The 27,117-nt window shown below is 43.0% G+C and overlaps 3 protein-coding genes and 1 non-coding gene across 6 annotated transcripts; 2 read left to right on the plus strand and 2 right to left on the minus strand.

The window, feature by feature from the left end:
* Nucleotides 1-1,539: 1,539 nt before the first annotated feature.
* LOC131456361 (cysteinyl leukotriene receptor 2-like) lies at nt 1,540-8,473 on the minus strand. Of its 2 annotated transcripts, none has more exons than XM_058624641.1 (6): nt 8,339-8,473; nt 7,154-7,299; nt 4,696-4,882; nt 3,565-3,732; nt 3,014-3,181; nt 1,540-2,799 (listed from the first exon to the last, which is right to left on the minus strand). In XM_058624641.1, exons 3-6 carry the CDS (start codon nt 4,866-4,868, stop codon nt 2,280-2,282), a joined length of 1,029 nt encoding a protein of 342 aa, XP_058480624.1. In that variant the 5' UTR covers nt 4,869-4,882; nt 7,154-7,299; nt 8,339-8,473; the 3' UTR covers nt 1,540-2,279. The 2 variants fall into 2 exon arrangements, with proteins under 2 accessions (XP_058480624.1, XP_058480625.1); XM_058624642.1 differs by having other exon boundaries at nt 7,154-7,313; nt 8,339-8,455.
* LOC131456348 (erythroid membrane-associated protein-like) lies at nt 8,404-14,662 on the plus strand. Its single transcript, XM_058624623.1, has 11 exons — nt 8,404-8,536; nt 9,401-9,692; nt 10,258-10,322; nt 10,569-10,760; nt 10,865-10,951; nt 11,030-11,164; nt 11,387-11,467; nt 11,941-12,040; nt 12,565-12,682; nt 12,756-12,891; nt 13,550-14,662. Exons 1-11 carry the CDS (start codon nt 8,476-8,478, stop codon nt 13,711-13,713), a joined length of 1,431 nt encoding a protein of 476 aa, XP_058480606.1. The 5' UTR covers nt 8,404-8,475; the 3' UTR covers nt 13,714-14,662.
* Nucleotides 14,663-14,775: 113 nt separating this feature from the next.
* On the minus strand, nt 14,776-14,847 carry trnag-ucc (transfer RNA glycine (anticodon UCC)). The gene has a single exon. It is a non-coding gene; the product is annotated as a tRNA-Gly (tRNA).
* A 753-nt stretch (nt 14,848-15,600) lies between these two features.
* LOC131456357 (CXXC-type zinc finger protein 5-like) lies at nt 15,601-25,562 on the plus strand. 2 transcript variants are annotated; one of them, XM_058624635.1, is made up of 4 exons: nt 15,601-16,303; nt 18,666-18,866; nt 19,483-20,532; nt 22,759-25,562. In XM_058624635.1, exons 2-4 carry the CDS (start codon nt 18,750-18,752, stop codon nt 22,804-22,806), a joined length of 1,215 nt encoding a protein of 404 aa, XP_058480618.1. In that variant the 5' UTR covers nt 15,601-16,303; nt 18,666-18,749; the 3' UTR covers nt 22,807-25,562. The 2 variants fall into 2 exon arrangements, with proteins under 2 accessions (XP_058480618.1, XP_058480620.1); XM_058624637.1 differs by lacking the exon at nt 15,601-16,303 and adding an exon at nt 17,187-17,328.
* Nucleotides 25,563-27,117: the final 1,555 nt, after the last annotated feature.

Consider the following 27,117-nt stretch of genomic DNA (forward strand, 5'->3'; position numbering starts at 1 on the left):
TTGTATCCTATTTGACTTTGACATCTTTTAACGTTTCACTGAATAAATAGTAGTTTTAAAACAATTTGTTAGACTTTTGAGCAGTTTATTCACATTGCCAGTTTAAATCATAGGTTTAAACTCACATCTCTGACTTTTGAACAGGGTAGTCCTATTTTACATTAACATTTGACACATTTTACTCAATAAACTGTATATTTATTGTATATGGACATTTTGAAATATTGGTTCGGTTTTGGCTACTTTAAATTACACAGTCACACATGTGCATTCTTGTTTTATACTAATATATTAGTTTTTGACTCAGTGGATCACATTTTTCATAATTACTTTACACATTTTACTCAGTAAATTATGTATTTGACTCATTTTCTTTTTAAATAATATATTTGTGTTTCATTTTTTTTGTCTCTTACATGTTGTTTTCTTGGTGAAAATATAAATGTTTTGGGGTTTTTTTCTGGTAGAGAGGATCATCCTCTCACAGAGACGATCTTTGGTGCCGTGCCACCCCCACCGTGTCGCGTGTCATTGGAAGCGGAGACCGGAGCAGTTAAAGGAGCAGTCCGTGTTTTGGTGTAATGTAGATGATGAGCCACTTGTTTTTCACACTGTTGTTAAACTCGGTCTCGCGAGGTGGGCGGGGCGAGTTTTTTTGATTGCTGTGGGTCAGTCAACAGTCACGTGATTATGGCGTCATCATTACAGATATTAGGGCTGTAAAATTCAGTGACAAAGAGAGCGAGTGCAGAACCTCATAGAGAATCTTCACGTTTTAAGGTTTCCTGCTGTATCACAGGAACACGGTGATGGTGGTCAGTCGGTCACTGACGTCGCTGCACACAGGAAGTGACGACAGTGGATTCGGCTGCGTTTACTGTGTACAAAATTTGACTGTAAATATCGTGTGCAAATATCACCTGACAACCAGTTTCATTGCCTCAGGCTCTGTGTTTGCTCAAACATTGTGTGTGCGTGTGTGTGTGTGTCTGTCCGTGAAACAAAAGGGGGTGTGGTCAGGAAGCACCTGGAGCACAGGAAACTCGGACAAAGGCAGAAAGCAAAACAGTCTTCTCTGTCCAGAAAAAAAAGAAATGAACCAGTCACTAAACGCCTCCCTCCCTGTTGCCATGGTAACACTCATGTCTGACCTCTGACCTTTGACCTCCCTCTGACAAAGCCAACTTGCTAAAGTTAATACCACTTTATACAGACAACGTTATTGAATTAAAACCTTATAAAGTTTATAAACTTCATTCAGTAACTACTATAAACTGTTTTCATTGTTATGAATGAAGAATAGTAACTTTATAAATGGGGGACTTGGGTCTCGTCTCAGGTTTTATATCACTTTTTTTGAACTTAATATATCAAAGAAATCAAATGTACATATTACAGAGACCCGAATGTGACTCAATAAATAAATATTGTTATAAAAGCTGATTAATATAAACAGGAAGTGCTGTCACTTCAGTTTATAATCTGTCTTTTGCCACCCACGACGACAACAACGACAAGAAAAACAACAGGAAACAAACGGGACCTTTAAACAAAGATATTTCATTTCGACTTGACAAAAAAAAACCATAACATTTAATATGAACACACATTTTCAACCAAATTCAAAAACATGATAATATCCGTGCTAGTAGCTTGCGCATATTTGCGTGTAACGTAAAGTGAGCGAAGAGGGAGGGTCTTGTCGCCACATTGATTGGCGTTTAGCGTGACGACAAAGCTTAACCCCGGAAACAGGTTACTCTCGGCTGTGGACCAAAAAATGCTTCTCCCTTGTGAACCATGACATCATCAATGGGCGTGTCATATTCTGGGCTGCGAGGGGGAAGTAGAGGAAGTATAGAGGAAGTATAGAGGAAAAAGTGCAGGTGTTCAGTCCGAGTAATGCTGAGTAACATCCTCTTACTTTGGTCTTAAACTGGGCTGGTTCTGAGACTCGAGAACGGAGCCAGAACCAGAACCGTGTCTGTCTGAAAGCACTACAAATGGTACATTGAAATCCAAAGGGGTGTTCCTTCAACTGGAACTTGGACATTTTTACTTCCCACTACTATTACGAAACATCCTGAGCACAAGATGAGTCCTGAGTCATTTGAGCTTATATCAACTGATAAAAACCAACAAAAATATTGGGAAAACGTCTCTTTTGAAGATATTAGCTTGTATAAGAGCGTGAAGTTGGCATTTCAAAAAACATAAACACAATTTAACATCTATAGTCATGAGTACATTCAGGATCCTCGGTGCTAACGAAGGCCCCGCTACAGAGGCGGCTGATGAACTTCCTCTGTCTCTGTTTTCCTGGATCTCATCGCTAACCTCCTGCTGGACAAAATCGAGAAACGCGCAAACATCGCGTTGTTTCTGAACATCTTGGTGGAGTAGTAGTACAGCAGCGGGTTGACGACGCTGTTCGATGCCGCCAGACACAGCGTCACCACCACCGCCAGCTGCATCCAAACTCTGACGCCGCAGTCCCACTGGTTGTAAGTGGCGTGCAGGTGCACTGCTCGGGTCACGTGATAGGGCAGGAAGCAGAGCAGGAAAGTCGCTGTCACGATGGTAATCATGTGCGCAGAGTGGCGTCTGTTGCGTTGGCAGGTGTTGGGGGTTCTGCTCAGGCCGGATTGGCCCATCAGGTGTCGTATGATGCTGCAGTAACAAATGATGATGATAAAGAACGGCAGCAGGAAGCCCACTATCGTCCCCATGTAGTTCATGATCAGGACACGTCGCACGCTGGACGTACAAGACGGCTCAAAACAGCGAGGCAGGTTTTCTCTGAAGAGACGGAGAAGGTGTTTAAAGCAAAAAAAACCTTATCTATAGTGAAGCTATAGCAAGCAAGCGAGCTAAACTCAGAAACCTAAAGCAACCCTAATACAGGTTTCCAAGATAGCTGCCACCATGCTAACGTTTGTCTTGTCATTGTTTAAAATAACGCTGACTCAGAAATACGACGTATTATGTCTTTCAAAGGGTTGTGTTTTTTTACCTGATTGTCACGCCACTGTACAGGAAGGGAGCAGAGGACCCGCCCACAAACAGCCAGATCCCAAGGCAAACCAATAAGGTCCGAGTGGGCGTGGCTTGTGAGCGGTGATAGTGGGGCTTGGCCACGGCGAGCCAACGGAGCACAGTCAGAAGAGTGAGGAATAGGATGCTGAAGAAAGAACAGCGTCACTTTTTTGGAATAGAGCTAATAATGAGCTTTTCTTTCAGTTTTCATCCACACAACTGTTTTCATTTAAAAAAATAAGTGTTTTCAACGATGTTGCAACGAAAAATTAGGTCAAACTGAAACTGAACGCAGATTCTAACGTCCAGACTAAATTGCAACCAACAACATTTTTTCAAATTTCTTAATTTTTCAGGGTTTGAAAATTCAGGATTGTGTGGACAGCAGGTCGATACAGAGCAGAATCTGTGTTTTAAAGGTCCAGTTTTTTTTTAGTGAAAACGAGTCATGTGGATGTAGCCTGAGCGTGTGTGTGTATGGACCTGTGTTGTGGGGACATTGTTCGTTTGTGGGGACATTAGCGTTACCTGGTGTACAGGTTGACGTAGAAGAAGTACTGACACACTCGGCACAGCCAGTCAGGAAAACTCCACACTGCTCCCTGGAAGTAATACGTCGAACGCAGAGGCAGCGTGAGCGAGAAGCTGCAGTCTGACAGAGCGAGGTTCATCACCACCACGGAGAAGTTGGAGCTTCTGTTTGGGGAAACATGGAGAAGGTCGAGCGTTGTTTGTTTTTTTAATTCCACCTTCCAGTTGTGAACAGATGTGATTGAAAAATGTTTGGCCTTCTTCAGGCCACAAGATGGTGCTGGGGTCAAACTGAAGAAAATAATAGAACAGAACAATGTAGAGTAGAACAAACTAGAAAAGAATAGAATTGAACAATACAGAATAGAACAAACTAGAAAACAATAGACTAGAACCATGCAGAATAGAACAAAGTAGAAAACAATAGAATAGAACAAAGTAGAAAATTATAGAATAGAACAATGTAGAATAGAACAAACTAAAAATAATAGAATATAAAGAACTAGAAAAGAATAGAACAATGTAGAATAGAACAAACTAAAAATAATAGAATATAAAGAACTAGAAAAGAATAGAACAATGTAGAATAGAACAAACTAAAAATAATAGAATATAAAGAACTAGAAAAGAATAGAACAAAGTAGAATAGAACAAGGTAGAATATTATAGAATAGAACAATGCAGAATAGAACAAACTAGAAAACAATAGACTAGAACCATGCAGAATAGAACAAACTAGAAAACAATAGAATAGAACAAACTAGAAAACAATAGAATAGAACCAAGTAGAAAATTATAGAATAGAACAATGTAGAATAGAACAAACTAAAAATAATAGAATATAAAGAACTAGAAAAGAATAGAACAAAGTAGAATAGAACAAAGTAGAAAAGTATAGAATAGAACAATGTAGAATAGAACAAACTAGAAAACAATAGACTAGACCCATGCAGAATAGAACAAACCAGAAAAAACAATAGAAGAGAACAAAGTAGAATAGAACAAGGTAGAAAATTATAAAATAGAACAAACATCTGATTTTACTCCAAAAGCTCAGAACAATTTCAACACATACATTTTCCTAATTTTTTGAGTAAAGTGTGTGTGTGTGTGTGTGTGTGTTCACACCTGTGGCGGCTCTGCAGGTAAAACACCACCAGCACCACAGCATTGATGAGGAAGGCGACGGGAAACACCAGCAGATACACGTATTTGTAGACGCTGAACTTGACGTGTTCATGATCGCGGGAACACTCGGTCAGCCATGTTGTCGACGTGTTGTTGCACAGGGCGGTGGCCATGGCAACCAGGTGTTCTGCAGAATGCACACACACACACACACAACACTTTTTATCTCACTGTTAAACAGACTCTTCCAAGAGGAAACTGAAGTTCGTAAAGCACTCACTCTCCCACACCAAAGCCCATAGAGAAAATCAGTGATTTTAACGTCACAGCACACAGGAGTTGTTGATCCACTGCTGCCGTCGTTCAATTTACCTCAGTGACACAAAGTGACCACAACGGGCAGCAGAAGACCAGCAGCTGCTGTGTCCCCATGAACTCAAATCTCTGATTTTCCCTATGGGGTTTGGCGTGGGAGAGTGGTAAACACAACTTTATTTTCCTTGGAAAAGTCTGTCTCACAGTGAGATGGAGTGGAAAACACATCATTTAATATTTTAGATGTGGTTCTCATGAGATAAGCCTTTTGCTAAGAGGCTAAAAATCAGTGAACTATCACCTTTGGAGCCACTGTGACTTTTCTTTGTAGACACATGAACTCTGTGTGTGTGTGTGTGTGTGTGTGTGTGTGTGTGTGTGTGTGTATGAAAGTGATGGAATGAGGAAACAAACTACGGGGGAATCTCTGCTGTTTTGGTTTTTTTGTCTGTTACTGTGTTTGAGCAGGAAAACCAGCATGTGACCAAAAGCCTCATTCCTGCACTTCCCAATCCCAATGCAGGATATTTTCCTCCGGATCAAAGATATGGATTGCCCATCACACTGAGAAAATGCACTTTACTCAGTGTACTTAATAATAATTATTTCCATTTGTGCTTTTGTTTTTGTTTTTGTGCCACGGAGAATGCAGAAGAGAGTGTTGGAATGTAATCTCGCCATCGCTGTCTTTACAGAGAAACCCACTATTGTTGTGGCCAAGTTCAGTAACAATAACCTGCTTGTGTATTTCTTTAATGTCAGTGGACACATGAGGAAACAGCCTCTTAATAAATGTCTACGATGTCTTAAGAACATTCTTTCACGTCTTCATCTCACTGTTAGACTTGACTGTTCCAACAGGAAACTGAAGTTTGTAAAACCGCTCACTCTCCCACACCAAAGCCCACAAAGAAAATCAGGGATTTTAACATCACAGCACACAGGAGTCGTTGAATATGTGGAACAAAAGAAGATGAAAGCGCTCACTAAGTATTAGCTGGAACTAAGTGTCTTTATTACTGTATATGTAGACGACTCATGAGTGTATATAAAGACGATTAAGGACTTGATGATGATTAACATATTATGATCAATCACTGTATATAAACACATGACTTACTATATCGCGATGACTTAGTATCTCATAATATTGATTTATTATGTCTTGATATCTTATAATGGTGGCTTACTACCAGAGAATGACTTAGCATGACATAATAGCGCTCTACTATCTTATAATGACTTACAAAGTCAGAATGACTTATCATCTCATAATGGTGGCTTATTGCCTTATAGTATACCATGACTTAGTATGTCATTATACTGATCTACTGTCTTATAATGACTTAGCATCTCGTGAATTAGTGTGTCACAATACTCATCTACTATCTTATAATGACTTAGTATTTCATAACAATGACTTAATATCTCATCATAATGACCAATTATCTTATATTGACTTAGTATCTCATGACTTAGTATGGAATTATAATGATCTACTATCTTATGACTTAGCATTTCATTTTAATGACTTAGTATCTCATCATAATGACCAATTATCTGTTAATGATTTAGTATCTCATGACTTAGTATGTCACAATACTCATCTATTATCTTATAATGACTTAGTATCTCATGACTTGTGTGTGGCATTATAATGATCTACTATTTTATCACTTAGTATTTCTTAATGACTTAATATCTCATCATAATGACTTTGTATCTCATCACAATGACTTAGTATTTCATAATAATGACTTAGTATCTCATCATAATGATCTGTTAATGCCTATATACATACATATATATGAATACTGTATACATATGTATAAATTATATTTAAGTATAAAGTACATTGACAATCAGAGACTGTATACAAATTGATGTAAATGTTCAGATCACGTTATTATCAGTGACGTTCTATAAAGATAGTTACTGTATACATAGTGATGATGTACATACTGTATATGTGTGTGTATTCTATGCAGTCGTAGATGAGTTCACCGTGTCGCTGAAACACTTCTGTCCTCACTGTCTCAGATATAAATGGAATCATTTTTGACGCGTCTTCGCTCGCTGTCATTCTGTGCTGAATATGTGTTAAGACTTGAAGCTGAAACAGTTTAAAGAGCCTTAAACTGACCTTAAACGAGTTGGTTCATCGGTCCTCGCGCGCATCCACGTCACTTTGTCTCTCCCTCTCTCTTTTATCTCTTCATTGTGCTCAGCATTACAACCCTCAGGCTGTGAATGTGTGTGTGTTCTCATCTGCAGCTGCATCTGCATTCCCTGGAAACGATGCGCTGTTACATACACACACCCCCTCAATAATATAAACAGACAGGAAGCCAACACACACCCACACGAGTTGTTTCAACTTGTCTATCACATTTTACTCACGATCAAGTTTATTTTCTGAAATTTCTTTGTAATTTGATATAATTACTAATCATTTGACATGTCATAGTGACTCAGTGTCTCATATTAATGACATGTTATAACGGCTCACTGCCTTATAAGGACTTACTATCATAATAATGACTTAGTATATTATAATGACTTACTATCTCACTGTCCCATAAGGACTTACCAACTCATAGTGGGCTATTATCGCATAATGACTTACTATGTCATTATAGTGATCTGCTTTCTTATAATGACTTACTATCTCATAATAATGACTTATTATCTCAAAGTAATGACTTACTAACCCATGACTTAGTATTTCACAATAAAAGTAGTTTGTTGTCTTATAATGACTTAGTATCTCATAATAATGACTTAGTATCCCATAATGACTTATTATCGAAAAGTAATGTCTTACTAACCCATGACAGTATTTCACAATAAAAGTAGTTTGCTGTCTTATAATGACTTAGTATCTCATAATAATGACTTAGTATCCCATAATGACTTAGTATCGAAAAGTAATGTCTTACTAACCCATGACAGTATTTCACAATAAAAGTAGTTTGCTGTCTTATAATGACTTAGTATCTCATAATAATGACTAAGTATCCCATAATGACTTAGTATCGAAAAGTAATGACTTACTATCCCATAATGACTTAGTATCTCATAATGACTCAATATTGTATATCGTTATAACTGAACACAACAAATATCTTATGACGTATTTCACAATAAAAGTCACTTGCTGTCCTGTAATGACAGTATGTCATAAAGGTGATCTGTTATCTCATGACAATTTATGCAATCTCTAAATCATCACCAAATGACAGATTATCTCAAACATTGACTTAAAATTTCATAATAATGACCAAACATCTGTAATAAATGACATATTATGCAAAAAAAAAGCCCAAACCTATCGTATTCTGTCCAGATTGGCGCTCGTGTGCGCATGCGTATCACAAGAAGCTTTGACAAGGATCCGGCTGCTACCTCCTGCCCGCGTCACGAGCGCTGCAGCGGCGGACAGAGCTCTGCTCCGCCGGGACGATCATGACCTCTCGCTTCCTGGGCTCGCTTCTGCTTTTCAGCGGTTTTCTTCCTGCACCGACCGGTAAGACTGTCGCCATGATAACCCGGCTCTGAAAAAAAAGCACAAACTTTAACACTTCCGTTGTTGCTTTCGTTTTCAATCGGTTTATTCCCAAAAACGCTGCGTCACTCGGCGTCACTTCCATGCCGAATTAAGAGCAACAGGGTCACACGTTTGTTGCAGTAAGATCAACGTCTTGGCCTTTGTCTTGTTCTGTGCTGTGTAAAATAAGTTGAGCCAACACACCACGTGCTGCTAACTGTACTTTTTATTCACCACTCTGGGAAATATCTGTCCACATCTCTGGCAACGGTAAAACCGGAAATAAACACACGTCACACGTGCCAATCACATTCGTGTACACTTCAGGGACCGGAAATCGTATTACCTAAGAATATTACCGCGTGTGTCAGTGGTGGGGTAAATCATGATACATTATAATTCTATATACATATATGTATGTGTATTATTATTATTATTATTATTATTATTAATAATAATAATAATAATGATACAACAATAAACAATCGTAATAACAATAATAATTACATGTTTCCCATTTTATAATGTCTCTCATAATTTAACTTATGGAATGTAATGATTTGACTTCCTCAATGTGAACAGGAAGTCAGCTGATTGTTACGTTACGTTTAAAGTCGTATGTTTGTGTGAAGTCTAAGTGAAGTATACGTGTGGTTGCATGAGGTTCACTGTGTTGGCAGCTGGATTACACCGTTACAAAGGCTTTTCCCACAGGAAGCCGATGTTGGTAAACCACTCATTCTCCCACACCAAAGCCCACAGAGAAGATCAGTGATTTTGACGACTCAATCTCATGTGAATGGTGATGAGGGCTACACATTTTCTCCCGATTCCTGGTTTCAGGTCGACCCCTACAGACCGACTCACCTGCAAGATTCTATGCACTTGTTGGCGATGACGTCACCCTTCCATGTCTTCTTCCCATGCCTGACGTCACACTTGTCAATTTGGTTGAGTGGTATCGGATGGATCATCAATCGTTAGGGTCAAATCAACAAACGGTCCTTCGCGCTGTCCGCAAAGGACTAGTGCTTGTGAAGGACCAGGACCCCCAGTACCGAGGGAGGACGGACATATTGGCGAACGGCTCTCTGGAACTTCGGAATGTCATGCTGCGAGACTACGGCAACTTAAAGTGAGTGGCAGCTGGATGTTGTTGGCCACTTGATATTGTTTGGAGGGCCACATGAAATCGATTGGAGGGCCACATGTGGCCCCCGGGTAGGAACTTTGAGACTACTGTCTTAAAGGGTTAGGGTTAAGATAACGCTCTGACTTCACAAATTGTGAAGATTTTAGATCCTCACAGAGGTTGCTTTTGGTGGAAGTTAGTATTTAGTTGTACAACATTTGGAATTGTTGTTGAATTGTTGTTGATTTCTTGGGAAAAGTGTTCCATGCATTACCTGAACATTACCTACATGCTAATTGCCATTACCTAGCAAGACTGACTTGTGTTCAAAACTATATCACAGGTGTCATTACTCTCACCTTAACTCCAAGATTGCTTGCTGTTGACGAAGCTAACAAGCTAACGTTGTGGTTGGCTCAAGTGCATAACGTGCAGTAGCTTGTAAATGCCGGACACTGCATCGACCATGTCCTCTAAAAGACACAGGCCCTGAATTGGGACACAGCTTTTTACTCCTGTAAATTCTTTTCTCAACTTGACGTGTCTTTCTGTTTTCTTCCTGATCCAGCTGCAAAGTTTTAAGACTACAATCCGAGAGAGACGGAGAAATAGCGGTTGTCTCTCTGATTCAAGGTAAGCTAACAGCGGCAGTGACGGATGTGGACAGAGGCGTCCTGCTTGAAGAAAGCCCCTCAAAATGTTCTTGAGATGTTCATGGTACACGTTCCAATGTGTTCCAACCGAGTCTTTGAGAAGTCTTACAGAGCAGGACCGTTAGCACAAATGTAAATTTAAAAAAAAGTACCTTGGTTACGCAACATACCGTTGATACGTCCAGACCCTTATGCGAAGACCAGTGACAGGTGTGTCTGTCTGCAGCTAAGGTGTCCGAGATCAACTTGACTGTCCATCAGTCAGTTGTCCACTGCAAGTCCAGTGGGTGGAGCCCGGAGCCACTCATTTCACTGGTGAACACAACGGGAGACGCCTTCCCCGCCCAGAAGGAGCCATCCGTGGAAGAAGGCGGCCTCTTCACTGTGTCGGTTCACCTGAACATCACTGCATTCAAAGGTGAGTCGATCAAGATCTGATGCTTCTTCAGCCAATAGGAGCCCTTCTTTCCCGCCAGATTTCCCCAAGGCTGAACGTTGTAACGTTTCTTATCCTGCGTACAGGAAGTGAAACCCTGACCTGTCGGGTAGAGATACCTGGAAGCCGCGTGTTGAGGGAGAAAACAATTACAGTCACAATTCCTGTCACTGGTAAACTTTCACTATTGTTGATTGTTGTCAGACTTGAATTTTAGTAAATTTAGTAACTCCAACTGTTTTTGTTGTCAGTTATTGCAGAGGAGGTTGATTCTCTGGAGGAGGACTTCTGGAACGCTGTAACCTTTGCAATGCTGGGGTTAGGGTTAACCCTTTCCATCCTGTTCTTCCTCTTTGTCGTGTACATGCGGCGTTCAAAGACTCAAGGTCTGTCTTTGTTTTCTTTTCACAGCAGAGGAAAACTTGTCAAAATGTATACCTATTTTGCAACCTGTATATTATGCGCTTGATAATGTGACAAGAATACATTTTCGACCGTTAGTGGAAATAAAACTGGAACTTCTTATTCAACATTAAGTCGGTCATCAGCTTGTTATCATCCATGGAACAATAATCAGGGACTGGGCGTGTGTTCTCCGTCTGTTTCAGTGCACATGGACATCCTCACGATGACCACTACAGGAGCTTCTGAGGACACAGCGAGAAACAACAAGACGTTTGACGAGCACGGTGAGTTGCGGCTGTTAAACCACAGTCGATGGGGACGAGGTGATACAGTAGAACCTTATGGAAGTGGTGCTCCGGTGCTACTTAAAATAGGAATATTCGGTCTGTTCGATCACTCAGACAATAAAAAGAGCTGCCGATGCTGAGGTTTCCGCTCGGTGTGACCAGGATGGACAGGATTAGAAATGAGAGTCAGGGTTGAGACGGTTTGGTCATGTGCAGATGTTGGAAAGGAGGGCAGTCGGTGTAACAGAAGAGGACTCAATGGAGAGGACAAGATGGAGGCAGATGATCCGCTGTGGTGAAGCCTGAAAAAGAGGAAGAATAACGTTGACAGCAGCTTTGAGGAGTTTCCTATGGGTTCAAACCCGATCCAGAACATACATTTGCAAAAAAGATGAAGCTAAAAACATACTATACTCTAAAAAGTGTGACTAAATAATAAATAATAGTCATTTTGTTTGACTCTGTTTCAGGTAATCTGCTGATTGGAGTCAAAGCCTCTGAACAGCTGGCACGCCAAGACTGGGAAAAGATTAAGGACTACTGGAATGACATCATCAGTGTGGGACAATTGTACGTATCTAAGCTGGTGTTTGTTTGTGTGTTTTTTGTTGTCTCTTCATGGTACAGTTCAGTTTGGTACGGTATGGTTTGGGATGGTAAAGCCCTGGGTCAGGTTTGCATTTAAGTTGAAAACGGTACCTTTACTTGGTAGGTGGGTTGGGCTCAATAGACTCAAATAGGCTTGGAAGACACACCGGTCGCAAAGGAGTCACCTTTTTCTATCGCCCAATCAGATGACTGTTGTGATCACCGTACCAATTTACTCTTATACCCAAGGCGAGGGTACCAACAAATTTAATGGTTGGGGCTGATTATTTTGATACTAATCCTGTTGGAAACTGAAAAAGAGTTCCAGTAGGTGGGTCTATTCCTATTCTATGCTATCCTAACTAGAAGTGTGCATGGCAAATCCTTTCAGAAGGGTTAAAAAACTTTGCCAAATCAAATCTAAAGACAGTTTTCAGGCTTTTTTTTTGAATGTGTCAACTCATTATCAGCTGATCAAACTTGACAGTCACTCTGATTCGCTGCAGACTCAGAGTTCACCCCGCCCTCATCGCCGCCATCATCTCCCGACAGTCACGGGGTGGAACCCAACTGAAACCCGATGGCTTTGGAGAATTTGACTCACAGTGCTACGGTCTCATGCAGGTAGGTGTGTGTGTGTGTGTGTTTGTGTGTGTGGGGGGGTCCTCTGAACTGATGGTGTGTTGTTGTGCTGCAGATTAATAAGACTTACCACGCAACTGAAGGTGGCCCATACAGCAGCGAGCACGTGAAACAGGGAGCCACTTTCTTGACACTGCTCATCAAGACCATGATGAGAACGAAGAACTGGACCAGAGAACAACAGCTGAAAGGTACAAAAACATGATTTATACACTCACGTATTCTTAAAGAGTTGTTGTTTATACAATTTATACGGTCCTCAAACATCCATATCCAGTAAATGATCGTACATATACAGTCAGTAATTGTGTATATACAGTGAATTATATAAAAGCTTTAGTTTATATCTACATACGCTCGTCATTCATCCATATGCGATACATTTTCACATATACAATAGGTTATCATCTATATACAGTCGTTGATAGTCTATATACATCAGTGATCGTCTACATACAGTCGTTGATCGTCATATACAGTAGGAGATTGTCTATATACAGTCGGTGATCGTCTATATAGTCGGTGATCATCTACATACAGTCATTGACCATCTACTGTATATACAGTCGTTGATCGTCTATACAGCTGTTGAACGACTATATAGAGAGTTGTTGTATGTACGTTAGCATTAGTAGCTAATTACTTTGGAAACCTTTCTAGAGGTGAAAACGTCAACGTCAACTCTTATTGTTGATGTTTTTTCTTTAACTCTGGCTAACATGCTAACAGGCCAGCCCCAGTCATGTGCAATAGTGTGATTCACAGCTAAACATTTAAATCAAAGCAGAAATGCACCTGGACAGGAAATCATCTTTTACGATGTTTACCACGAGCGTCACTGTGTTTCAGGTGCGTTAGCTTGTTACATCGCAGGTACGGAGAAAGTCATCGCGCTGGACGACCCTGAAGAGGTGGACAGTGTGACTCCGGGCGGGGACTTCGTCAATGACGTGGTCGCCAGAGCACAGTGGTTCGCTCATAATGGAAACATGGACGCAGACAGTGCGGATTAACCTTGAAAAACTGCTTCAGTATTTAGTCATTTGTAGCCTTTTTTGAAGTGTCATGTTTTATTTCACCCTCACAATTTTATCTTTCTATAATGAAGTACTTGCGTGTATATATATATATATATATATATATATATATATATATATATATATATATATATATATATATACTTACATACATACATACATACATACACACACACATTGTTAGCTGATACCAAATTTGTCTTAAGCAAAGAGGTTACACACAAAGACGTGGAAAAGACGGACAATGCTCCAGACAATCATGAGTCCTCCAAAAAGATTTGGTGGCACCAAAAGTCAGTAAAAAACAAAAACAAACACAGTAAAAAAACTTTAATAACACAACTTTCAGATATAAATAAGCTTATAACCAAGTATTAATGTTAAACAAAATGTATACTCTAACTGAACCTCATATATCCTGCATGGCTTCCACACACACACAAACATTATATTTGCCAACAAGCAAAGAAATGTTTTTGAGGTTTCATATTTTACCATTTCAAAGAATATATATTTATTAAAACAGTATTTTTCAGTCCAAATTATTGCACATAAATGTTTATCTTTCTGCGAGGGGGAAAATATGAATTGATCCTTGCAACATATGGTGCAGTCCAGTTGTTGTCGGAATTCGGACTTAACTTACTGTTAATTATTGCGATTCTGTCTGATTTGTTTCATGTTAAATCAGTCGCACACGCAGGACTGTAACATTCCTGTTACATTCCTGTTACATTCCTGTTACAATGTGGTCGCGTCGCTACACTGGTTTGTTGCCACATCACCATGTGACTTTTTTAAATGTTTATTTTCTTGTCAGACGATTAGCAGGATGTAATTTGCTGGTCAAAGTGAATTAATCCAAGATGCTGCGACGTTGGAATATTTGAAAAATGCAAATAATAAAAAAGTGCCTTTTAAATTCTGCAAGACTTGTTTTGTGAGCATTTGTCTAAACTTGAAGCAACAGCTAAAAAAAAAAAAAAGAACACAATCGCCTGGTTTTGATAGCGGATGAATAACTTGCTAAAAAACATTTGCGTTGGCCGGGAATCGAACCCGGGTCAACTGCTTGGAAGGCAGCTATGCTAACCACTATACCACCAACGCTGACGAAAGCTCGTGCGGATACAGAGAAACTTATACCTACCCATGTTTACTTGATATAGTCATAGATTGAAGTTATATTTGGACAGAAATGTTACTCGTTGCGAGTTCTGCTAGCACAGCTAGTATGTAGCAGAGCCACGTCTCTGTTAGCCATAAAACACGACAATACAAAACAGCGGCGCTGAAGTCAGTTTCAGATTGGGCAAGGGAGCCAATTTTTTGGTTTAGTATTTGGTGTTTTCACCATAAACATCGTGGAAATAAAGAGACCGTGGCTTGTTTGTGATGAGATGTGTCGACTATAGTGAGTGGTTTTAAAACTAAACATGGTTCCCCGCTGTATGTGGAATTGTCTCATCAGAAACGGACTTCGGTGCTGTGGCTAATTAATTAGCTTCTGGCTACCTGCTAATAACGTTGTGCTACCCTTAGCTCACACGTTAGCACGCCGCGGTCGCTCAGATGCCAGGTTCACGGAGCTCCTGTCTGACACAGCGATGTATACTTAACATGTGACGCCAGCCGATGAACGGACCTACCCGCTGCCTTTCAGTCTCCAACACGGTCGGCTCGGAGTTGGAGTCTGGAGAGGCGCAGGGCGCCGGGACGTGTTAAAAACAGCAGCGCGGCAGCGGAGGTTTCGTTTGACACAGAGCGACATTTGAGACAGCTCTTTGAAGACAGGTGGTCCGCAACTAAACATCTGTACTTTCCACTTTAATCCACTAGATGGCGACATTTAATCATTTTTAGACCGGAGGTAATGAAGACACTGAGGTCGTTCCTCACTTTTATACACCTGCAGAGATGTGATTAAAGGAATACTTTGTTTTCTTTTTTTTAACCGTTATGAAACAAAACTAGCATAATGGTACGTTCCGGGTGCAGATGGAAGTGGGAATAACCACGTTTCTAGTCGGAGGGTTCAACTGAAAAAAATAAGTTTTTATTGCTTTGTAATGCACTCACTCTCCAACACCAAAGTCCATATAGAAAATCATCATTTCTTACATCACAGCACACAGTTGTTAATCCATTACTGCCTCTATCAGGAAATTCAAATTTGTTATTTTGTAAAATTCGTCATTAAAAATCTTTTGTTCAGCTTTATCTCAGTGACACAAAGTGACCACACGAGGCAGCAGTAGACCAGCAGCTCCTGTGTCCCTGTGAGCTAAAATCAATGATTTTCTTTATGGGGTTTGGTGTGGGAGAGTGAGTGGGTTACAAACTTCACTTTCCTGTTGGAAAAGCCTGTCTAACTGAATCTGATTAATTATTAATCACCTCATATATTTGAACAGAATAAAAATCATAATAATCTAAGGGTCACATGACAGGCCTCACCAAAGTCATCAAGGGAAAGAGTTCCTTTAAAGAGATGAAAGACAGGATAGAAAACATTACTGCTGGAAGACGATGTGATCGCTGAGAAGAACGAGAAGAAAGAGAAAAAGTAAGTGACAAACTTCAATTTACATCTTGCACTGCCGCCATTTTCTACAGACAATCTTCTTCAATGTAAGAAACGGGTAGATTTGAAATGCGACATTAAATTAAAAAAAAAGTAAAAAAAATTATATATTCACTTAATTTATTTAGTAATTTTGCAAAAGTCATATATTATATTATATGTTAAAGTCATGTGACGGGGTAATTAACAAAACAATGTAATAAACAGTTAAAATGAATCATAAAAAATAGGAAAATATAATAAAATTAAACATTTTCAATTAATCCACTCTTTCATTAAATGATTGATTAATCGGTGATTATTAACGCGTCTCTCTATCACAGTCTCTCGCTCTGTCCTCGGCACGCGGCCAATCACACCGCACGCGCGGCACACAGCGGCGCGGCGCGGCACGCCGCCACAGGCGCCGCCGCCGCCAGCGGGAGACACAGCGGAGGGCGCGAGCCAACACACACACACACACACACTCTCCTCGCTCTGTCGCGTGAACGTAGCGCGTAACCTCCGCTGTTATTCATCACCTCCTCCTCCTCCTCCTCCTTTCTTTCTTCCCATGGTGCTGTTTTTTCTCTCTCTCTTTCCTCGAGCTCGTGTCTTTTTTTCCCGCCCCTGCAGGGTCTCGCTCTCTCTCTCTCTCTCCCTCCCTCTCCCCCCTCCTCCCCCCGCCTCACGCTCGCTCGTGCCAAGCCCAGGTGATTATCCATCCACCTCCCCCCTGTTATCCATCACCCTCCCTCCCTCCCTCCCTCCTCTCCTCTCCTCGGTACCGACAGACAAATCCCCTCCCGGTGCTCGTCTCCCCTCCTCCTCCTCCACCGCCCCCCCACCCACCCCCCACTCTCTCTCTCTCTCTGTGTGTCTCCTTCCCCCGCCAGCCATGATCCGTGGCGGGCTAATTCCCACACGGTCTCCTTCTCCTCCTTCTTCCTCCTCTTCTTCTTCTTCTCCTTCCTCCTCTTTTCCTCATCACCCTCCTCCTCCTCTTCTTCCTCCTCCTCGCGGGCCCGGTAAGTAGCATCAGCAGCACGCCACGCGCCGTCCATCTTCCCCTCCTCCTCCTCCTCCTCTCTGTTGGACTGCATGCTGCGTTCACGGTATTTTATCGGTTCTTATCGGATCTGGCTTTTTTTGGACTGACCCCCCCTCCTCCTCCCTCCTCCTCCTCCTTCCTCACACTGTCACTGGTGGGGGGAGGGAGGGGGGACGGGGTGTTAATGTGTCGCGTGGGTGAGCCTGTTTCCCCCTCGCGGCCGGTGGCCACCGTGACCTTCTGTCGGAGCTCGCGCCGGCCCCCGGTTGACCAGACGGGGTAATTAGTTCCGCCTCGAGGGAGCGTGGAGAGAGGAGGGGGGGTGGGAACACACACACGCACGCACGCGCGCGCACACACATTCTCGCACTGGCTCTGCACGCACGCGCTCAGTGCCAACACACACATACACACACTCGCGCTCTCATTTCTCTTTTGTGAAGCACACACACACACACGTTTCTCTTTCCTTTCTCAAACACACACCACGTGAACGAACTCGTTTTTTTTCTCTCCTTCGCCTGCACGCACGCACGCGCACAAACACGCACAACAAACAAGTGTGTGTGTGTGTGTGTGTTATTTTTCAGTTTCTGACTCATGTGACTCATTGTTTTTGTCCTTTGTTTAAAAACAAAAAACAATAATTTTCCCGATTTCTCTGATCGACCCTGAAGTTGTCGCCCGTTTCCGACATCATGCAATTCCTGACATTTTTGGTCATTTTTTTTAAATTCGACTTTTTCTCTGTTCTCTCCTCACACAAGTAAAAATTTTGACTTAAACATTAAAAATCGTCATTGTTGTTTTTGTCGCGTTTTTTTTCACAGGCGCTAATTATTTGGAACAGAAGTTAAAAATTGAAAAATATCGACGCAGTCGCTGTGATCGCCCCTGAACTTCGTGTCCGTTTTTGGTTCAAAGTAAAATTTTGTTGGATTTTACTGAACGTTGTTGGATGGGAACTTTTTAAAACTTGAATATTTTTGTAGTTCTGTCGTTTTTCGCAGGTGCAAATAATTTGCAATGCTAGTTGAAAAAACGGAACGAAATATTGACACGCCGACAAAATTTGCCTTTGATTAACCCAAAACTTTTCACCCTAATTAAGTTTAGATCACCAACATTCAGTCTTAGTAATTTATTTTGACTTGCCACAAGGGGGAGCCATGCATCTTTCCAGTCAGTGACCAACATTGTGTTGAAATTCTTATTTTTAACTAAAGAATATATACAAAGTGTGACTGTAATATAATTTTAGTGAATTTTTGACATCAGAATTATCGTAACTTGTGTTTTTCTTTTCGTCCACAGAGTAAACGACTCTACTTTATGGGACTAACCGCTCACGGACTTCCCTTGTGCGCAGGTGTGTGTGTGTGAGTGTGTGCATGTGTCATGTCGGGTATGACGAGTGGCGTGTGCGTGGAGAGCGACCTCTCCTCGATGCTACAGAGAAGCTCCGCCCCCTCCCACCATCACCCGAATCACCACGTCTACAGCGGACAGGGACAGGTGAGTCGTCTCCTGAGTCACATGACGTCGGTTGTGAAGTGTTGTGCGTCACTCTTGACGTATGAAGTCAGCAGCGCCCCCTGGAAACTGAAGTTTGTAAAGCACTCACTCTCCCACACCAAACCCCATAGGGAAAATCAGTGATTTTAGCTCACGGTGGACACAGGAGCTGCTGGTCTACTGCTGCCTCGTGTGGTCACTTTGTTTCACTGACGTAAATCTGAACAAAGGATTTCAAACACAGAATTGACAAAATAAGACATTTGAACTCGGTGATGGAGGCAGCAGTGGATCAACAACTCCTGTGTGCTGTGATGTCAAAATCACTGATTTTCTCTATGGGGTTTGGTGTGGGAGAGTGAGTGCTTTACAACCTTCAGTTTCCTGTTGGAAAAGTCTGTCTCACAGTGAGATAGAAATGTAAACATGTTCTTAAGATGTCATAGACTTAGGTGGACTTGGATTTAATTAGTTTAGTCCTACATTAAGTGGCTAAAATCAATATATTTGTGTTTCTCAGGCTGGTTCTGGGCAGCAGGGAACAAATTCACGAAGGAAACCCTGAACTCTTCCTTTATTTTGATGATATTAGAGGTTGACGGTGTTTTTGTTGCAGGTTTCGAGTTTGGCTCCAATGCTGGACTACACCACAGAGATGGACCGCTACCGCTCGTCCATCGCCAACTTCTACAAAACCAACGTCAACATGAACATGAACGTCACAAACTTTCCTCAGTCGGCCAAACTGGCGGCCCGTTTGGCGGCTGCCGCCCCCATTTTCCCACCCGCCGCCGCCAGGCTGGGCACCATGGCGACGGCGCCTTGGGGCTGCCACGACAACATGAACATGAACCACCCGGCGGCCATGTTCTGGAGCCGGCCCAAACCTGTGGCGGCGGCGCCGACGCACCACCACCATCACCATCCCTCTGCGACACAGGGTCACGTGCCCTCCTCACACCCCCACAGTACCAGCATGCACCACGGCGGTGCGGGGTCGGGAGGGGCTGCAGGGAGAAGTGGAGGGAGCGGCGAGGGGGGCGGAGCTGAAAAACACGGACACAGCGCCTCCTCACTTCCTGTAACGCAGGGAACGGCCCACCATCACCCCATGGCGCCTAGCAATGCAAACTTTCTCCCCGGTTACAGCAGCGGCGCCGACTGTGGGATTATGAACAAGCAGGGACACGCCCACCCGGACATGATGGCCCTAACAGAGGCCGGGAGCTGCAATGGAGGCGGGGTGATGGGCAGTAGCTTCCTGGGGGGGCTAGGATTACCCCCCGGGGTCATCGTCATGGCAATGGGTTCGGCAGGGGGCGGGATCTCAGATGCGAGTAGCGCTTTCCAAATGACGGGCGGCCAGCGTGCGCTAACGGACTGCCAGCAGCACGCCAACTCCTCCCCGTGCCCCTCCTCCGCCTCGCCCTCGTCGTCGGTGGTGACGGCAGGGGGCGTCGCCCTGTCAACGTCGTCCTCGGCGGCGTCGGGGGCGGTGGCCAAGAGGAAGCGGAAGCGGTGCGGTGTGTGCGGGCCGTGCAGGAGGCTGATCAACTGCGGCGTCTGCTCGTCCTGCCGCAACCGGAAGACGGGTCACCAGATCTGCAAGTTCAGGAAGTGCGAAGAGCTGAAGAAGAAGCCGGGGGGAGGAGGGGGGGCGCTCGAGGTGAGGATGAACACACACACACACACAGTGAGAGAGGGAGGAGTCCAATTAGCAAGTTTACGTTCACGGCGTATGAGACTGCGCGAAGGAGGAGTGGGCGGGGCCGAAAGTGAGTGGAAAAAGTCGGATTACCCGCTAACTTTGTCGCACTGTTGTTAGCTGTTGCTCACTGCTAGCCTTAGCTCCAGGTGTGCAGTCAGACATTTTGTGTATTAGCGGGATTTGTGTCGTTGGACTTCGCAGTCGAATACTGTGAGAAAACATGAACTTGGAGCTAATGCTCAAGCTCAAGTTATAATTATGCCCCGCCCCCTCGGGGTCAAAGACCGTGCAGAACGACAAGTCCGACTCCAGTCTGACTAAGTGTATACACGCAGGAGTAATGAGACTATGAATCACATTATCCAGTATGTTAGTCCGACTAAGACGAGCTGGATATTAGTCAGACTAACGTGTTTGCGTGACATGAGGAAACCCCGTGTCAGTCCGACTAAAACTGGACGTTTAACATGAACGTAAACGCACTGACGGATCCGTTTCTGCAAACCAATCACAACGCCGCAGCTGCGAGGCGGTCGACAGTGCGGGTCGTCCTCCTAACGAGAAGGTCGGCGGTTCGATCCCCGGCTTAACCTCACATTGATCCTGGCGGCTGTGCAGGCGGCGTGTGGAGGGAAAAAAAGGGAGAGAATGAATGTGCGGGTGGCAGAACAACACTTGACCATATTGTGCGTGCGTGTGCGTGTGTGTGTGTGTGTGTGCGCCTGTGTGTGTGCGCGTGTGTGTGTGTGTGTGTGTGTGTGTGTGTGTCTTGGCTCATTTAACCCAGATCACTGCCAGCGAGGCATGAGCTTGAAAGCATTTCTCACCAGCTGAGAGAGTGTGTGTGTGTGTGTGTGTTGTACAGATGGTGGGTGGTGAAAAGCGAGTACTTGGTCCCTGCTGAGGTCTGGCAGCCTGCCAACACACACACACACACACACTCTCACACACACACACACACACACACACACACACTCTCACACACGTCTCCACTGATTCAAAGTGATAAAGTGAGCTGTGGGGAAAGAGAGGAGAGGGAGGATATTTATGTGATTCACTGTGTGTGTGTGTGTGTGTGTGTGTGTGCGCGTGCTTTAAGAATTAGTGGTGATCAATAATTCATTGACACAGCGTTCGACCTCACTGATGACTCCATACATCACACACACACACACACACACACACACACAAAGTTCTTTCTGTTGGAATCTTCACAAACTATCACTAATTATTCCCTCGACATTAACACACACACACACACTCACATAAGTGTGTGTGTGTGTGTGTTACTACAACAGTGAATTAACAGCCGTAATCTTCCTCAATTACACACTAATTGAACCTGTGGAGGCTAACAGCAAGTGACAGCCTGTGTGTGTGTGTGTGTGTGTGTGTGAACAGGTGTTCCACACTCTTGCCTCATCGCTGTTTGGTCCTCTCTGATGTCACGAGATTCTCGGCCAATCACAGAGCAGTTACACCACGAAAGACTACCGCGTCATCCACACGGAAACAGAACTTAAAAACACTGTGGTACATGCGGTTGACACGAGTTTTCAACACTCTAAAAAGACTTTTGTGAAACCGCTCTTGTATAAGGTACCTCACAGAAAATGTGGGTTTGTTTTAGTGTGGCCAAAGCAAAGAGGAGACCTTTACCTTGAAAACCTCCGGGTCGTGTTTTAGTGTGGATAAACAGTTTGAAAACTACAGTGTTGTATTTAATGTGGACAAAGCAGAAACTGAGACTTTTCTTTTGAAAATTGAAGGGTTGCATTTTAGTGTGGACTAAGCAAAGCTGAGACTTTAACTTTGAAAACTGTGGTGTGTGTTTTAGTGTGGATGAACAGAAACTGAAACTTTGAAAACAAATTGTAGGGTGGCGTTTTAGTGTGGACGAACAGAAACCAAGATTTTTATTTTGAAATCTGCAGGGTTGTTTTCAGGGTGCACAAGCAGGAACAGAAGACTTTTATTTTGAAAACGTCAAGGTCATGTTTGAGTGTGGACGAACAAAAACTGAGACTTTGAAAACAAATTGTAGAGTGGCGTAGGGAAGCAGAATTTTGTGTCCGTCTTATTCGGATTATCACGTGATTACTATTATTGTTATTTTAACGTATTTAATACACTTTAAAACACTTTTTCTTTCTTACTTACTTTTTCTCGTTGTCTTTGTCTTAGCGTCCTCCGTCTGTCCCGACTGGCGAAGCCTTCCGTTGGTTCTTCTGAAGACGCCGTCACCCACAGCGTCGCAACTGGGACTGGTCGCGAACAGGAAGTCAAATCGCACAAAGACGCTGGTGACGCTGGACTCTTAACTCTGCAACGGGATTACAGTTTCAAACTGTGGATTAAATTAAAGACAACTTCAAATCCCAAGACAACTCAAACAAGCAAAACACGCAGGTGGACTGAGGGGGAGGGGACACTTTGGCCGCCGGTAACTGGCTACAAATGCTAGCTGCACATGTTAGCATCGCAGACAACGGCAGTTATTTGTTAAATGTTCAGAGTGAAGGATTCCGAACGATCTTTCATCCCCAAAACATCTAGACAGCTCTCAATAGCTAAATGGAGGTTGTAAAGATGCTAAGAAGCTACAGCTTACTCATTTAAATTGCGACAAGGCTGTAGCTGCATCGTGTTAGCATCACAGGAGGCTACAGTTTCTTTGTTTAAAGGTCCAGAGAAGGCAGAAATGTAAGCTAGCTGTCAAATAATATAAATAGCTTTGTTGAGATGCTAATAGGCTACATTAGCTCACTAGTTAGCTGTTAGCTATTCGCTAGCTGTGATGCTTTGCTCGTTGGACACAAACGGCTTGACCCTGAAACCTGCCATCTAGATGCTACATATGCTACTTTTTAGCAAGCTACCAGACGGCTAAATTGCTGTAGAAAACAAAGATAAAGTCAAAGACAACAGAAATAAAAACAACAACAAACCCCTCTACGATGTTCAAACACGGTAAATGTGGTTGTTGTGTCACACGAGGGCAGCACTGAGCAGCCTTCACTCACCACGAATGGTCCAACAGTCTCCTCCCCCTCGTCCGATCAAACGAAGATTCAGGCCTCATCCACCAGAAAAAACGATGAGTTTCACCAAAACCGGACGACGGGTTAACGTCAGAGAAACGGCGTGGCGACGGCAGGAGTTACGAACTGACCTCAGCAGGAACGTGAACCAGGACTGTTACTAAAAAGGACTACGAGTTCACCACAGTAGGACTACAACTACCACATCACTGTTTTCCGTCTCTTTTGTCTACCTCCTCCTCAAGAACTTCAAAAGGCACCTTGACTGGTTTTTAACGGAGCCGTGTCCAGACCCGATCTGCTCCTCACAGGTTCTCACGCAATCTGGTGTTTAGACGGTTTTTTGGTTCTGTTTATTTTACTCACGTGTTTACTTCACTGCCTCAAGGAGAAGTTAAACATCTGATCGGGGGGGGGGGGTTCTCTGGAACGTTCTCAGGGCGCAGTCAATCTTCCGTTAGGTTTTGTACGAACTGAAAAACGTCACTTTGTTGTATTTTTGTACTTGTGTAAACGGCGACGGGGCGCACGTCAATTGTCGTTAAGAAATGTCGAACATTGGCGCCAAATTGAAATGTCCAGTCGCGAAACCTTCAGACGTCCAAAGTCTGTGTCACTGAGAGAGAGAGAGAGAGAGTTCGGAAGCAGCTGCGATGTTCTTGTATCTTGAAAAGCTGAACCCTGAGAACCAAATCTGATCAGAACATTCCACACACACAAAAATAACCCCTGCGACATTTCCAACACGTCTGAGCAACGAAAACACACAAAACGCGTCCAACGACATCTGAAGGCCATCGTGAACGACGCGACACAAAATGTTGTGTTGGGTTGATTTACATGACTTTACGCTGCACCCCCTAGTGGCCGTTTGTTACTTTATCCACAGACCTGTGCGACGTCTGTGGTCGCTTAACTCTTCGCCGGAAAGTTCGTGTTTTTACGCACGTTTGGTACCGACATTAAAGGGATAATTCAAATATTATTGACGCTTGCTCTCAGTGCAAATATGGACACTTAACAAAAGACTCGCCAAACAAAATCTACGTCAGATTAAGTCCACGGTATCTTAAGAACATGCTCACGTCTTTATCGCACTGTTGGACAAATTTGTAAACCGCTCACTCTCCCACACCAACCCCATCAAGAAAATCAGTGATTTTAGCTCGCGGGGACACAGGAGCTGCTCGTGTACCGCTGCCTCGTGTGGTCACTTTGTGTCACTGAGTTAAGTCTAAATTAAATATTTCAAATGCCGAAATCACTAGTTAGCACATTTGAACTTAGTGATGGAGGCAGCAGTGGATCAACAACTCCTCTGTGATGTGATGTTAAAATCACTGATTTTCTCTATGGGCTTTGGTGTGGGAGAGTGAGTGGTTTACAAACTTCAGTTTCCTGTTGGAAAAGTCTGAGTCCAGTCTCAGCAGTGAGATAAAGACGTGAACATGTTTGTTTCTGTCGTCACCACTTTATCTCACGGTCTGCTAAGTGGAAAGTTTTTTGTTTTTGTCACTTTGTTAAACCGCTCACTCTCCCACACCAAAGCCCATAGAGAAAATCAGTGATTTTAACATCACAGCACACAGACGTTCACAGGAGTTGTTGATCCACTGCTGCCTCCATCAATACGTTCAAATGTCTTATTTCCGTGAATTCGGCTTTTGAAAAGCTCCGTTTGGATTTACCTCCGTGACACAAAGTGACCACACGAGGCAGCAGCAGTAGACCAGCAGCTCCTGTTGGACTGTGAGATAACACGACATACCTCACTTTAAAACAAAGCAAACCTAAAATGTCCCCGTCATGTTACCAACACAACGATTCCCTGTGACATCGTCATCATCAAGTTTGTGTCGTCGGACATGTTGGAAATGTTATTATTTCCTTATTTCTATCGTTTCCCTTTGTTTTCTTTCTCCTGCGACACTGTGGGAGCCCCCCCCCCCCCCCCCCCCCGTGTTTGTTGCGGGCGCGAGCGGGGTGAGGTGAGGAGGGGGACATCCTCTGTGTGTGTGTCTGTCCTCCTCCTCATGTGTCCTGTCTCTGTGACCTCCTCATGTGCTGAATTATAATAAAGCATTTTCAAAAGATGAGCCGCGAGTCTGACACACACACACACACACACACACACACACACACACACACACACACACACACACACAGACACAGGTTTAGACTTTTAACCATAACCAGTTAATGACTATCACTAACCTTTACCATAACCACAGTTCTGAACTTTAACCAGCTCCTCAGAAATGAGATTCTGCCTCATTAGGACCAGGTTTTTGGTTTCCATGAGGACGACTGGTCCTGACAAGGTTAGTGTTTATGACAGCAAACACACACACACACACACACACACTGCAGAAATATGGATGTCAGGTGGTTGCATCATGCAATACAGTGTGTGTGAGCATTAAGATGAACAATATGTTTTCATGCGTTTGTGTGAATTGTTTTTTTCTGCCACAAGATGGAAGCTGTGTGTGTGTGTGTGTGTGTGTGTGTGTGTGTGTGTGTGTGTGTGTGTGTGTGTGTGTGTGTGTGTGTGTGTGTGTGTGTGTGTGTGTGTGTGTGTGGGCTCGTCATCTCAGTAATGGTTTTGCTATCAGAGAGCGAGAGAGGAAAGAAAGACAGAGGGGATGGTTGTCCCTGACGACGGTGCACCGTGTTGCCTGGCAACAGCGCTAACAATGGCCTGCCACCAGTGTTCTAGAATGTGGGCGTGGCCTGAGAGAAGTGGGGGGACGGTGGGGATGGCAGCATCAGTAAAATATGACAGTTTTCAGAATAAAAGTCTAAATTTCAGTTTGCCTACACTAAAACATGACCCACAGTTTTCAGAATAAAAGTGTCACTTTCTGTTTGTCCACACTAAAACACAACCCTGAAGTTTTCAAAATAAAGGTCTCACTTTCTTTTTGTCTGCACTCAAACATGACCTGTAGTTTTCAAAATTAAAGCCCCCATTTCTGTTTGTCCACACACACAGTTTTCAGAATGAAACAAGATTGTTTTCAATATTGAAACACAACTTAGTTTTCAAATTTTAACTCCATTTCTGTTGGCGACGGTAAAACATGACAACTTTCAAAAGTTTCTTTTTGTCCACACTAAAACGCAACCTTGACATTTTCAAAATTTAAGTTTCAGTTTCTGTCCCGACAGTAAAACATGAGTTTTCAGAACAACCTACACTTTTCAAAATTAAATTAAATTAAATTAAAGTTTTCTGTTCTTCAAACTTAAATCATGACCTGTAGTTTTCAAAATAAAACCACCAATGTTTGCTTTGTGGAGAGCTGGTGTAAAAATTATAACTCAGTGTGGACAGAGTGGTAGACTCAGCCTCAGCCTCAGCACCGACTCGTCAAACTCAACTCCTTCCAAAAATGTGTTTTGCTGAATAACATAGTTTTTTTTTCAAGCTTAAAATGATTTGTTTTTGCGTTTTTTTGGGTGTTTTTTTTACCCGGTTTCCGACCTCCTGCTTTGTCCT

Source organism: Solea solea, chromosome 3 (assembly GCF_958295425.1).
Source record: "Solea solea chromosome 3, fSolSol10.1, whole genome shotgun sequence".
Classification (NCBI taxonomy): Eukaryota; Metazoa; Chordata; class Actinopteri; order Pleuronectiformes; family Soleidae; genus Solea; species Solea solea.

Excerpts from the sequence above, each read along its gene's own strand:
- LOC131456361 (XM_058624641.1), bottom strand. The coding sequence starts at position 4,868 with ATGGCCACCGCCCTGTGCAACAACACGTCGACAACATGGCTGACCGAG. Across the intron at positions 3,182-3,564 it reads TACGTCAACCTGTACACCAG|CATCCTATTCCTCACTCTTC; the intron begins GTAACGCTAATG and ends TTCTTTCTTCAG. Across the intron at positions 2,800-3,013 it reads TACAGTGGCGTGACAATCAG|AGAAAACCTGCCTCGCTGTT; the intron begins GTAAAAAAACAC and ends CCGTCTCTTCAG.
- LOC131456348 (XM_058624623.1), top strand. The coding sequence starts at position 8,476 with ATGACCTCTCGCTTCCTGGGCTCGCTTCTGCTTTTCAGCGGTTTTCTT. Across the intron at positions 10,761-10,864 it reads GAACATCACTGCATTCAAAG|GAAGTGAAACCCTGACCTGT; the intron begins GTGAGTCGATCA and ends TCCTGCGTACAG. Across the intron at positions 10,952-11,029 it reads AGTCACAATTCCTGTCACTG|TTATTGCAGAGGAGGTTGAT; the intron begins GTAAACTTTCAC and ends TTTTGTTGTCAG.
- LOC131456357 (XM_058624635.1), top strand. The coding sequence starts at position 18,750 with ATGTCGGGTATGACGAGTGGCGTGTGCGTGGAGAGCGACCTCTCCTCG. Across the intron at positions 18,867-19,482 it reads TCTACAGCGGACAGGGACAG|GTTTCGAGTTTGGCTCCAAT; the intron begins GTGAGTCGTCTC and ends TTTTTGTTGCAG. Across the intron at positions 20,533-22,758 it reads GAGGAGGGGGGGCGCTCGAG|CGTCCTCCGTCTGTCCCGAC; the intron begins GTGAGGATGAAC and ends TCTTTGTCTTAG.